Source organism: Nerophis ophidion, linkage group LG04, assembly GCF_033978795.1.
Source record: "Nerophis ophidion isolate RoL-2023_Sa linkage group LG04, RoL_Noph_v1.0, whole genome shotgun sequence".
In the NCBI taxonomy this organism is placed as follows: Eukaryota; Metazoa; Chordata; class Actinopteri; order Syngnathiformes; family Syngnathidae; genus Nerophis; species Nerophis ophidion.
Window position 1 is genome coordinate 55,210 of NC_084614.1, and position 13,411 is coordinate 68,620.

Sequence of the window (13,411 nt, forward strand, 5' to 3'; positions counted from 1 at the left end):
AGAGCGGCCGTGCGCAACCCGAGGGTCCCTGGTTTAATTCCCACCTAGTACCAACCTCCTCACGTCCGTTGTGTCCTGAGCAAGACACTTCACCCTTGCTCCTGATGGGTGCTGGTTAGCGCCTTGCATGGCAGCTCCCCATCAGTGTGTGAATGTGTGTGTGAATGGGTAAATGTGGAAGTAGTGTCAAAGCGCTTTGAGTACCTTGAAGGTAGAAAAGCGCTATACAAGTACAACCCATTTATTTATTTATTTATTTTATGCTTCATAGTGCGCCACACATTTTTGATGGGAGACAGGTCTGGACTGTAGGCAGGCCACGAAAGTACCCGCACTCTTTTTTACGCTGATGTGCTGTAACACGTGCTTAATGTGGCTTGGCATTGTCTTGCTGAAATAAGCAGGGGCGTCCATGAAAAAGACGGCGCTTAGATGGCAGCATATGTTGTTCCAAAACCTGTATGTACCTTTTAGCATTAATGGTGCCTTCACAGATGTGTACGTTACCCATGCCTCGGGCACTAATGCAACCCCATACCATCACAGATGTTGGCTTTTGAACTTTGCGTCGATAACAGTCTGGATGGTTCGCTTCCCCTTTGGTCCGGATGACAAAATGTCAAATGTTTCCAAAAACAATTTGAAACGTGGACTCGTCAGACCACAGAACACTTTTCCAATTTGCATCAGTCCATCTTAGAGGATCTCGGGCCCAGAGAAGCCGGCGGCATTTTTGGATGTTGTTGATAAATGGCTTTCGCTTTGCATGGTAGAGCTTTATCTTGCACTTACAGATGTAGTGACCAACTGTGTTTAGTGACAGTGGTTTTCTGAAGGGTTCCCGAGCCCATGTGGGGATATCCTTTAGAGATTGAGGTCAGTTTTTGATACAGTGCCGTCCGAGAGATCAAAGGTCACGGTCATTCAATGTTGGTTTCCGGCCATGCCGCTTACTTGGAGTGATTTCACCAGATTCTCTGAACCTTTTGATGATATTCTGGACTGTAGATGTTGAAATCCCTACATTTCTTGCAATTGCATTTTGAGAAACGTTGTTCTTAAACTGTTTGACTATTTGCTCACGCAGTTGTGGACAAAGGGGTGTACCTTGCCCCATCCTTTCTTGTGAAAGACTGGGCGTTTTTTGGGAAGCTGTTTTTAAACCCAATCAGCCTGTATACATGTGGGATGTTCAAAATAAGTGTTTAATGAGCATCCCTCAACTTTATCAGTATTTATTGCCACCTTTCCCTACTTCTTTGTCACGTGTTGCTGCCATCAAATTCTAAAGTTAATGATTATTTGCAAAACTTTTTTCTTTTTTTTTATCAGTTTGAACATCAAATATGTTGTCTTTGTAGCATATTCAACTGAATATGGGTTGAAAATGATTTGCAAATTATTGTATTCCGTTTATATTTACATCTAACACAATTTCCCAACTCAAATGGAAACAAGGTTTGTACTTAATGTATAATTCGTTTTTGTTTTGGTATCTTTATACGTAATATGCTAGGCTTTACATGTTGATAATTTAGTTTTTAGGTTGTCTTATTATGAAATGTAAATATCTTTTGTGAATTAATTGAACATTTTGCTTATTTATTTAACTCTGCATATTACTATAATTTATGATGTTTTTTCTTTTCTCTTTTTTTCTATACTTGATATGCTATTATGTTCTTTTAATTAATTTTATTTCCTATATATTATCCATCCATCCATTTTTTTGATATTTTTGGGTCGCAAGGGGTGCTGGAGCCTATTTTAGCTGCATTCGGGCGGGGCAGGGTACACCCTGGACAAGTCGCCACCTCATCACGGGGCCAACATCCATCCATTTACTACCGCTTATTCCCTATTGGGGTCGCGGGGGGTGCTGGTGCTTATCTCAGCTACAATCGGGCGGAAGGCGGGGTACACCCTGGACAAATCGTCACCTCATCACAGGGCCAACACAGATAGACAGACAACATTCACACTCACATTCACACACTAGGGCCAATTTAGTGTTGCCAATCAACCTATCCCCAGGTGCATGTCTTTAGGGGTGGGAGGAAGCCGGAGTACTCGGAGGGAACCCACGCAGTCACGGGGAGAACATGCAAACTCCACACAGAAAGATCCCGAGCCCGGGATTGAACTCACGACCTACGTATTGTGAGGCACATGCACTAACTCATGTTCCACCGTGCTGCCCATATATTACTGAACGTATTTCTTTTAGTTGTTAATACATTTATATGCAATATATTTATCCTTTTTTTTTTTTTTAATTTATACGTCTGATTTTTAAAATTGGGTTTACAATTATTTAGGTAATTTTAGCTTCAGCTTTTTTTTTTTTTTTTTTTTGACCCTATAGAATTATTTTGTATTCACGCAATTAATATATTGTTTTGTAAATTATTTAAATCATTTTTTTTTTTTTATACGTAACTATGCTTATTACTACAACTTATGATTTGTTCTTTAATAAAATGTTTTTGTTGTTGTATTTGGTATTTTTCTTGGACACTTATTTGCTATTTCATTATTTCTTAACTAATTTTCCTTATGAATAATAAAAAACTCCACTTATTTCATTAAGTCCTCTATACATAATTGTTTTTGATTGATTGATTGATACTTTTATTAGTAGATTGCACAGTACAGTACATATTCCGTACAATTGACCACTAAATGGTAACACCCGAATAAGTTTTTCAACTTGTTTAAGTCGTGGTCCACGTTAATCAATTCATGGTGTAAATATTTCAATTCATGTTGTATATATTTATTTATTGTTTCATTTGATCTTCATATAACACATTTTTTAATTTACTTTAAGGTTGTTAGTTTTAGCTTTAGTTCGTATTTTTTCGGCCATTTATAGATTTATTTTGCTGTTAATGATTCATTTGCTTTCTTTACTTTTATGCATATTACTTTATTTTATTCAGTGATTTTTTTGTCATTTATTTATTTCATTGTATTTTTTGTTACTTTTGTATTCATTCGATTCATTTCAATTTATTACGTGCACATTTTTTACACTTAATTTTATTGTTTCCACTGTTCCATTTATTTATTTATTTTTTACATTTTATTGTTTTAAGTTGTCTGGTGTATTAACTTAAAATGTATATGTTTTATTTATTTTGTCTTTTAACCCAGTGGTCCCCAACCACCGGGCCGTGGCCCGGTAATTTTTATGATTTGTTTAATTAAAAAAAAAGAAAAAAAAGAAATAATTTTTATTTTTTTAAATTTTTATTAAAACAACATAAAAAACACAAGGTATGCTTACAATTAGTGCACCAACCCAAAAAAACCTCCCTTTTTCATGACAAAAATCTCCCTTTTTCATGACAAAGGAAAAAAAAAAAGCTACAAAAAGGTTGGGGACCATTGATTTAACCTATTAAATATACACATGATTGTTCAATTCCATGTTCTTTCAAAATATTGATTTTGTACTTAATTCGACCTTTTATAACCTTTTAATATCACTCAACTGCAAATACTTATATTTTTTCCAAGCCCAGTCAGTCATACCAAAGGCTGAATTTATTGAAGCAAATAAAATTTTGATTTGAATGTTGTGAAATCAAACACACTTTCCTAGGAGCTGAAACAAAAGGTTGCCCATTCCGACATGCACTTGCCTTCCAGGCCGTGTCACTTAATTGATGCACAATAGAATGTGACGGGGTGGTCAGCGGTGCGTAAAACCACGCTGACAGATAGCCCACGTCAGAAGGCCGTCTCGCTGTTCAACATGTCCCCCTTCTCCTTGAGTGACAGGCGCCCCCAATTAACCTCCAAACACACTCACACACACCTGCTCTCTCCCACGCACAGTTGTGTCTTCATTCCTTTGACCTTATTATACAAAAGCAGCTTATTTGAATTTTCTAACATTAATGGAGCCTCTGCATTCGCGCACAAAATCACTGATCAGTGGACGCCACGCAGAGAAGGTTTGGGTCCCTCTAGTGTGCTCACAGAGAGATGGTTCCGTGTGAGAGAATTTGCATCTCAATCTTCTGGTTGACCTAATGAAGCAGAAACCCAAATGGAGGTGCATGGCTTTGCTAATACTTGGCAACGACATCCAAACATGAGGATTATTTTATGTTCATTGATACATGACGATGTGCAAATGTCAACTGAATTGGCTTGTATTAATTATTTTCTAAATGGTTCTGAATTGAGCTCACCTCACATTAATATACAGAAGTTTCCTATGCTCAGTGTCCGCCCTGAGATCGGTAGGCCGTGAGTTCAAATCCCGGCCGAGTCATACAAAAGACTATAAAAATGGGACCCATTACCTCCCTGCTTGTCACTCAGCATTAAGGGTTGGAATTGGGGGTTAAATCACCATAAATGATTCCCGGGCGCGGCACCGCTGCTGCCCACTGCTCCCCTCACCTCCCAGGGGGTGATCACGGGTGATGGGTCAAATGCAGAGAATAATTTTGCCACATCTAGTATGTGTGTGACAATCATTGGTACTTTAACTTATGAGGTGGCGACTTGTCCAGGGTGTACCCCGCCTTCCACCCGATTGTAGCAGAGATAGGCGCCAGCGCCCCCCGCAACCCCAAAAGGGAATACGCGGTAGGAAATGGATGGATGGATTTATAAGTATTACTTTATGGTAATTTTAAAGGTTTACGACCAACAGAGGGCGCCACTCTCTGTATTTGTTGTGTTGTGTTGGTCTGGTTTGTACTTAGCGCTTGAAATGTTTTTTTTTTTCCTTCATTTTTAAAATTCAATTTGATATAATTATTTATTACTGTTATTGATTTGGGAATTTGCTTGACGTTATTTGACATTAAATGTTGTGTTTTTGTTAATTCCTTTTGTAATTTATACAAAATTAAAAAAATGTAAATTGTTGTATTTGTATTTACCTTGCATTTTACTCTTTTTTTGTAATTTTTTGAAAATTATTGTGTTTTTGTTCATTTATTTAGTTTGTTATGCAATAATTCGTTTTATTTTATTATTTTGCTGTTTAGTGCACATTTTTACAATTATTTTTGTAATTTATATACACTGTATTTATTATAATTTTTGTATTTTATTTTCTTTACTTTTTATTTTACTTTTTTTTCCTGTTTCTTTTAATTATTGTGTTTTTTTATAGTTTTATTTAATTTGTTAGTTTTATTTGTTTAACATTTATTAGTTTGGTGTTAGCGATACATAGTTTAAATGATCTGTTGCAGGGTCAAACTGTCTCCATCATAATGTTTATTAATTATACTGAAGAGATAAAGATTTGTGTTAACTTTAGTGACAAAGTGTACCATTTCTAATGTACACTTTAAAATTTATAAACATTTTTGTATTTTATAATTGTATTTTGTTATTTTCTTAACTTTATTTGTTCATTTTTTATTGTGTTTTTATTGTATTAATTTATTTCCTTTAATTGTTTCCTATTATTACATTATTTTAAAAACTGTCACCATCACAATATTCTCCATTAATTATACAGTGACAAAGTGCACATTTTTAACTTATTGATTCCAGGTGAGGACGGGGCCACTGATTTATCAAGTACCACATACGCTCTAAGTTTATTTATTTTTTCTGTGTTCAAGCATGACTACGGGCATTTTCCACTAAGTGTATGAAGCCGTGAGGAGTTTTTTAAGGGAAGGTGTGGCATCTTGAGGAAAATCAAAAAAGTATTTGGACAGGTTAAAAGAGGATTTGTGCAACCAAATATACAGATTATTACTTCTAATACTAGTGAGAGAGACTTAAATGGTTTCCACTTGTTACCATGAGGCAGAACTATGAATTGCTATTATTGGGGTTATTATAAGGCATGTTTACTTTTACGGCGTCTTCAGTAATGCGGACGTTGTACCGATCCGTTGTGGTGAAGAAGGAGCTGAGCCGGAAGGCAAAGCTCTCAATTTACTGGTCGATCTACGTTCCCATCCTCACCTATGGTCATGAGGTTTGGGTCATGACCGAAAGGATAAGATCACGGGTACAAGCGGCCGAAATGAGTTTCCTCCGCTGGGTGGCGGGGCTCTCCCTTAGAGATAGGGTGAGAAGCTCTGCCATCCGGGAGGAACTCAAAGTAAAGCCGCTGCTCCTTCACATCGAGAGGAGCCAGATGAGGTGGTCCGGGCATCTGGTCAGGATGCCACCCGAACGCCTCCCGAGGGAGGTGTTTAGGGCACGTCCAACCGGTAGGAGGCCACGGGGAAGACCCAGGACACGTTGGGAAGACTATGTCTCCCGGCTGGCCTGGGAACGCCTCGGGATCCCCCGGGAAGAGCTAGACGAAGTGGCTGGAGAGAGGGAAGTCTGGGTTTCCCTGCTTAGGCTGTTGCCCCCGCGACCCGACCTCAGATAAGCGGAAGAAGATGGATGGATGGATGGATGTTTACTTTCACTTTTAAATTCAACTCTGCATGTCTTATAAAATTAAAAAATAACAAAACACTCATGTAGATTGTACATTCTTACACAATCCCAATGTGCTCTTTGGCAATGTTTTCATTGAGCAGTTATGGTGGAACTCTGAATTCTGCCTGGAAACAAGTGGTTACAGGAAAAATGAAAGTACATTTTTTAAAACTCATTACAAAGCCTCAATCTTGAAGTCTGAGGCTTTTATATTCTTTATTGTGGTCCTGCGATGAGGTGGCGACTTGTCCAGGGTGTAGCCCGCCTTCTGCCTGATTGTAGCTGAGATAGGCTCCGGCACCCCCCGCGACGGCGAACAGGATAAGCGAGGAGACCAATTTTTGAAGCTTTTCAGGTGGAATTCTTTCCCATTCTTGCTTGATGTACAAGTTAAGTCCGAGGTCTATTTTAGGCTTCATCATGCGCCACACAGTTTCAATGGGAGACAGGTCTGGACTACAGGCAGGCAAATCTAGTACCCGCACTCTTTCACTACAAAGCCACGCTGTTGTAACACGTGGCTTGGCATTGTCGTGCTGAAATAAGCAGGGGCGTCCATGACAACGTTGATTGGATGACAACATATGTTGTTCCAAAACCTGTATGTACCTTTCAGCATTAATGGTGCCGTCACAGATGTGTAAGTTACCCATGACTTGGGCACTAATACTCCCCTATACCTTCACAGATGCTGGCTTTTGAACTATGCGCCTATAACAGTCCTGATGGTTCTTCTCCTCTTTTTTCCGGAGGACACAACATCCACAGTTTCCAAAAACTATTTAAAATGTGGACTCGTGAGACCACAGGACACTTTTCCACTTTGCATCAGTCCATCTTAGATGAGCTCAGGCCCAGCCAAGCCAGCGGCGTTTCCGGGTGTTGTTGATAAATGGCTTTCACTTCACATAGTAAAGTTTTAACTTGCACTTACAGATGTAGCGACAAACCATAGTTACTGACAGTGGTTTTCTGAAGTGTTCCCGAGCCCATGTGGTGATATCCTTTACACACCGATGTCTGTTTTTTATGCAGTGCCGCCTGAGGGATCAAAGATCCGTAATATCATCGCTTAGGTGCAGTGATTTCTCCAGATTCTCTTAACATTTTGATGATATTACGGACCGTGGCTGGCGAAATCCCGAAATGCCTGACAATACGTCGTTGAGAAATGTTGTTCTAAAACTCTTGGACAATTTGCTCACGCATTTGTTCACAAAGTGGTGACCCTCGCCCCATCCTTGTTTGTGAATGACTGAGCATTTCATGGAAGCAGCTTTTATACCCAATCATGGCACCCACCTGTTCCCAATTAGCCTGTTCACATATGGGCTGTTCCAAATAAGTGTTTGATGAGCATTCCTCAACTTTCTCAGTCTTTTTTGCCACTTGTACCAGCTTTCTTGAAACACGTTGCAGGCATCAAGTTCCGAATGACCTAATATTGGCAAAAAATAAAGTTTTTCAATTGGAACGTTATGTATCTTGTCTTTGCAGTCTATTTCATTGAATATAGGTTGAAAAGTATTTGCAAATCATTGTATTCTGTTTTTATTTACGATTTACACAACGTGCCAACTTCACCAATTTTAGGGTTTGTAGATGTAACACTAACAATACTTACTTTGTTATCTACAGGCTTTTTAAATGAACAAAATGTACCAAAGAAAATCATACAAAGCATTCTCTCAGTTTTTGATATGTGGCCCTCGGTGGAAGAAGTTTGCACACTCCAGACTTAGACTGTGTTTTTTTCACCATTTATAATAACAAACTTATTTATTTATATGTGTGGTATTCAAGAATGTTGAAACGTTACTTTAAATAAAACGTTTGACCCCGGAGCAGATTATTTTTCTTTCCCATGGGAAAAACCTGTCGGATGCCTCCTAAGACTGTCTGAGAAAATGAAAAAAAGATAATGAGTGTGTGCTTATGTTAAAATAACAGACAATAACGACCGACCGGTTCTGACACGTCCTGCAGACTTTAGATACAACATGCAGGTCCAGCAGATGAAGAAGTGGGTCCAGTCATGCATAGATCGTCCAAAGGACAAGCTGTCCAGTCCTGAGTCGAGATATTTTGGGCCCATCCCGAAATTGGCGGTCAAGAAACCTACGCTGTGGAGCGCTTTTTCCACTCAAACCCGTCTTGGAGCGTCCAAAGTCCTTACATGAGTCCCACAGCCTCCCAGGCCAGCTGGGGTCTGGTGGGAGGCAACGAGGGAGACCTGGTTATGAATTTGGCCTTTCTGTGCGAGTACAACGCCCTGCCTGATATTGGACACGCTAGCGGGCACAACCTGATCGCTGAGGTGGGAGCTGCTGCCGGATGGGGTCTGAAAGCCGCTCTGGAACTTCTTCTCTGAGTGAAGGTAAACTTTTACACATTGAAATGTATTTCTGGTCTTGTCATCCTCGTCCGGACAGAAGGGTGACACATCACTCTCCTCTGAAAAATGTCAAATTAATTTAGACTGTTATAATAACATCTAAGAAAAAAAGTCTGGTTGGCCATGTTTTATGTGCTTATACTGAATGAGTGAGCGTTGTCATGGTCGAGACAAACTCCTCAGTGACCGTTAAGAAATGAAAAATGCGAAGAATCTGCAAGTTATTAAAGAGCAAGAGAGTACCATCAAATTATGAAAAAGAATCATGTGTCCTTGCATCAAGAGCCAATTGCGTTCTTCAAATGTTGCCATGGAGACCTGGGCTGTCTTCACATTACTCAATAGAATGAAGAGCGCTTTTTGTTTGTCCCTGGAAGACATATTTGCATATTATATTTCCTGTTGCACTCACTCATAACTGATGCACGGCAACGCTACAAGGAGTTTGCTCCAGTTGCAAGAGGGACCCCAAAAGAATCAACTTTAAGAATAACTATTAACTTACAAATGATAATACTGTCAGGTTAAAATGTCATATATTCCATAATAGGAGAAACAAATTCGTTTTTATTTCTTTGTTTTTAATGGAATGAGAGAATCTAAATGTTCTGAACTCCTGTTTTAATGCTAGTGTTGTATAGAGTAAAGACAGAGACTGAATCCACAAAAACGGAAATGTGTATTCGTGCCAACTTGAATTTTGGAGATTTGAAATTAATTCGGATCCATCTATCATCATTATAATAATGTTGTCATGCCTGTTAATCTGGTTTTATGTTTGATCATGTTTTGTTTTGTTTTCTGGACTCTTTTTGCGTTTGCACTTCCTTGTTTTCTTGGTCACCATAGCTACTCATTAGTTTCCACCTGGTTCCCCTAGTCACGCCTCGATCATCAGCCTCTCACACCTGTTTCTGGTTACCACGGCCACTATTTATTTCACTTGCTTTCTGTTCATCGTTCTGGGTACTTTGCATTCTGCCTCATGCCTTCATGCCTGCATTTTTCGTACAAACCTTCACGCCTTTGTCAGGCTTGGACTTGGTCTTGGTTTGTTTTCCCAAGGTGCAAAGCGAATGGAGTGGAAACGGCGTGAAGGTAAAGACATCTTTATTTTAACACTAAAACTAAAAACAGGAACCAACAAAAAGCGCGCACAATGGCGGAACAAAAAACTGGGCAATGAAACAAAAGACTAGCACAAAGGCTATAAACTACAAACATGAAACAAAAACACTTGCGCAGTGGCATGAATAACAAAAACTTACGTGGACAAAATGGACAGCATTGCAAGGCATGAAGCAGAAAATCGAGGGCGTGAATGAGGTGATGTTGCCAGACTGACTACCTGGTAACTGTGGCTTAAATAATGAACATGATAAGTGAAAACAGGTGTGAGACAAGACAGGTGAACTGATTGGTCGTCATGGTAACAAAACAGGGAGTGAAAAAAAAGGAACTTAGAGTCCAAATGTCAAAAGCACCCGGTATTCCTAGGCAGTCTCCCATCCAAGTACTAACCAGGCCAGACACTACTTAGCTTTGAAAACAGATGAGATTGGGGATGCTCAGGGTAATATGGCCAAACAAAACTCATGATCAGACATGACAGAAAACTAAATCAGTTGGCATGGTAAGACAAACAAGGAAATGCAAAACAGAACTAAATGTCCAAAAAACTAAACATAGCATGACCAAAACAAAACAGGAACCACAGGCGTGACAGCCTTGCCACGTTGCTAACCCTCTGGACCCCGCCACGTAAGAGCTGTGTATTTTTCGCCTAAAGTGCAAGTTTTTGGTTTATTGAGTATCGTTGTTAGCATCTTTTGTTTATTTATAGATAGCCATGCCATTGATCTGTTTTTGTTGAAGTTTTAGTATAGGTTATTAGCCGCCACCGAGCGTGTCCTTTGTTTGCCTTTTTGTATTTTTGTAATTAATAAATATGTACTCACATTCATGCCTGACTCGTACCACATCATCTCTGCATCGAGGAAGCAAAAACAATCCCGGCTTGACAAATTTAAATATATTGTATTTCTTCTCAAACTTCCATCTCCAAATACCACATTAAAACTACACAAGGGGTTGCGAGTAGGTCCACATTGATATGTTTTTTTTGCTCATACAAAATAAAATAATATACAGCATAATTGAAAAATAACGACTCATTATTACATATTTTTCTATTGTAAGAGTATTTTTCAATTAAGTATTAAAGTATTTTTTTTATTTTCTTTTTTCATTAATTTTTAACATGAACAGGTTTTATGAATAGGCCCCAAGTAGAATTTTACGAAACAAAACCACTTTTCTTTTAAATAATATAGAAATTTATGAGAGCTGTTTTTCTATTTTATGGAGGAATGTAATCATGGAGCTGTCATCTGTTGTTCATGAAATGCGCTTTGAGTACCTTGAAGGTAGAAAAGCGCTATACAAGTACAACCCATTTATTTATTTAAATGTATTGATTTTGAATCGAGAATCGTTTTGAATCAAGAATCGATTCTGAATCGCATCGTTACTTCCGAGAATCGAATCGCATTGTTTCCTAAGATTCACAGCCCTCAGTATTTATTGAAATTTTTGCCGCGACGTCATTTAATGTGCCCCGCCACATTATTTACCCTATTTTCCGGACTGTAAGGCACACTTAAAATCCTTAAAGTCCCAAGCATTTTTTTTGGTTATCAAACATAAATACTTAAATATGTACGTGTCACTTTGAAATACAATTTCAAAGCAAGTTATCCATCAATCTGTTAGTAAAACATGTAATGATGAAAACAGTTGCCTATGCAAATTGTGTTACGAGGCTATTATGAATGTTTAAGGTCCTGCAGTCCAGGGTTCGATCCCAGGCTCGGGATCTTTCTGTGTGGAGTTTGCATGTCCTCCCCGTGAATGCGTGGGTTCCCTGCGAGTACTCCGGCTTCCTCCCACTTCCAAAGACATGCACCTGGGGATAGGTTGATTGGCAACACTAAATTGGCCCTAGTGTGTGAATGTGAGTGTGAATGTTGTCTGTCTATCTGTGTTGGCCTTTGATGAGGTGGCGACTTGTCCAGGGTGTACCCCGCCTTCCGCCAGATTGTAGCTGGGATAGGCGCCAGTGCCCCCCGCGACCCGAAAAGGGGATGAGCGGTAGAAAAATGGACGGATGGATGGATATTTATATCTGACAAGTGACCCTCAGAGGGCCGCCATAATTGCATTTGGGCCTCAATAAAAAGTAAATTTATGAAAAGTGTCATTAATATACTCACACTTAAACCAGGTGACCATCCTGGGAACTTCATCAGAGGAAGACCATGGACGAAAGATCCAGCTGCTGGAGGCGGGAAGCCTTTGAAGACATCCACCTGTTCTTCAACGCCCATCCTGCTGTGGAGGACGTGGCGTTCTCCTCTAGTCTGACAGTCACCCAACAAGTTGCTGTGTTCTATTTGCACACTTTATTGTCATTCTTCATTCACTGCGAGCCTGACATCTTTTTTTTTTCTTCAAACCGAGGATGTTGGTAAAGTACCACAGGAAAGCTAGTCAGGCTTCCGCCTTTCCATGGATGGGCGTGAATGCCTTGGACGCCGCCATGCAGGCTTACAGCAATCTCACCGTGCTGAGGCCTCAGCTCGAGCCCAGAAGCACCTTCCAAGGTGAGCATCGAGTATGCATTTTTGTCCGTCTTGGTCCATGGTTCAAAAGTCTGCTGTTTTCTGATTCTAATTCTGTTGTAGCGTGTGGTCTGTACCGCAAAAAGTGGTGGTGTTACTACACACGTTCTCATTCACAACACAACTGATGGTCTCCACCCCATTGAGAAAGCAAGAAATTCCACTAATCAAGCCTGATAAGGCACACCTGTGAAGTGAAAACCATTTCAGGTGACTACCTCTTGAAGCTCATCAAGAGAATGCCAAGAGTGTGCAAAGCAGGAATCAGAGCAAATGACTGAAAAACATGTTTTCAGTTATTTCACATTTTTTGTGAAGTACATAACTCCACATGTGTTCATTCGTAGTTTTGATGCCTTCAGTGACAATCTACAAAGTAAATAGTCATGAAAATAAAGAAAACAAATTGAATGAGAGGGTGTGTCCAAACCTTTGGCCTGTACTGTATATTTGGGAGGGTTCTAATCTTTTTATGGAGACAGACACAGTCATCAGCGTGGATCGACAAACTTTATTTTTTAACTCACTTACGTAAACAATGTACGCAATGTACGTAACATGTAAGCAAATTCGCCACAGCGTCAATTCCCGTCCTTCAACAATCGCTATTTGTTTGGAATCAAAATATATTTTCATATATTACATATATCTGTCATGATCCCGGATCATGTTTTTGTTATGTTCTGTTATTTTTGGACACCCTTAGTTCCTGTTTTGTGCACCTCTGGGTTTGTTTTGGTTTCTATGGGGATTAATTTGGTTCACCTGCCTCTGGTTTAGTGGTCGGCACGCTCACCTGCAGTCGACCACTAATCAGAGAGCTATTTATTCACTTCTCGTCCTGGCTTCTTTGTTTGCGTCACGTTCCTGTTACGTAAGTTTTGCTTGTCTCCAGCCCATGCTAAGTTTTTAG

General features: G+C 39.5%; 1 protein-coding gene across 2 annotated transcripts in view; it reads left to right on the forward strand.

Moving 5' to 3' along the window:
• LOC133550650 (peptidase M20 domain-containing protein 2-like) overlaps positions 1 to 13,411 on the forward strand; it is a 49,987-nt gene that overhangs the window by 29,003 nt on the left and 7,573 nt on the right. For both annotated transcript variants that reach the window (XM_061896575.1, XM_061896576.1), the window contains 2 exons: positions 8,410 to 8,800; positions 12,102 to 12,480. In XM_061896575.1, coding sequence (XP_061752559.1) covers positions 12,339 to 12,480 — 142 coding nt within the window. In that variant the 5' untranslated portion in view covers positions 8,410 to 8,800; positions 12,102 to 12,338. The remainder of the gene's footprint in view (positions 1 to 8,409; positions 8,801 to 12,101; positions 12,481 to 13,411) is intronic.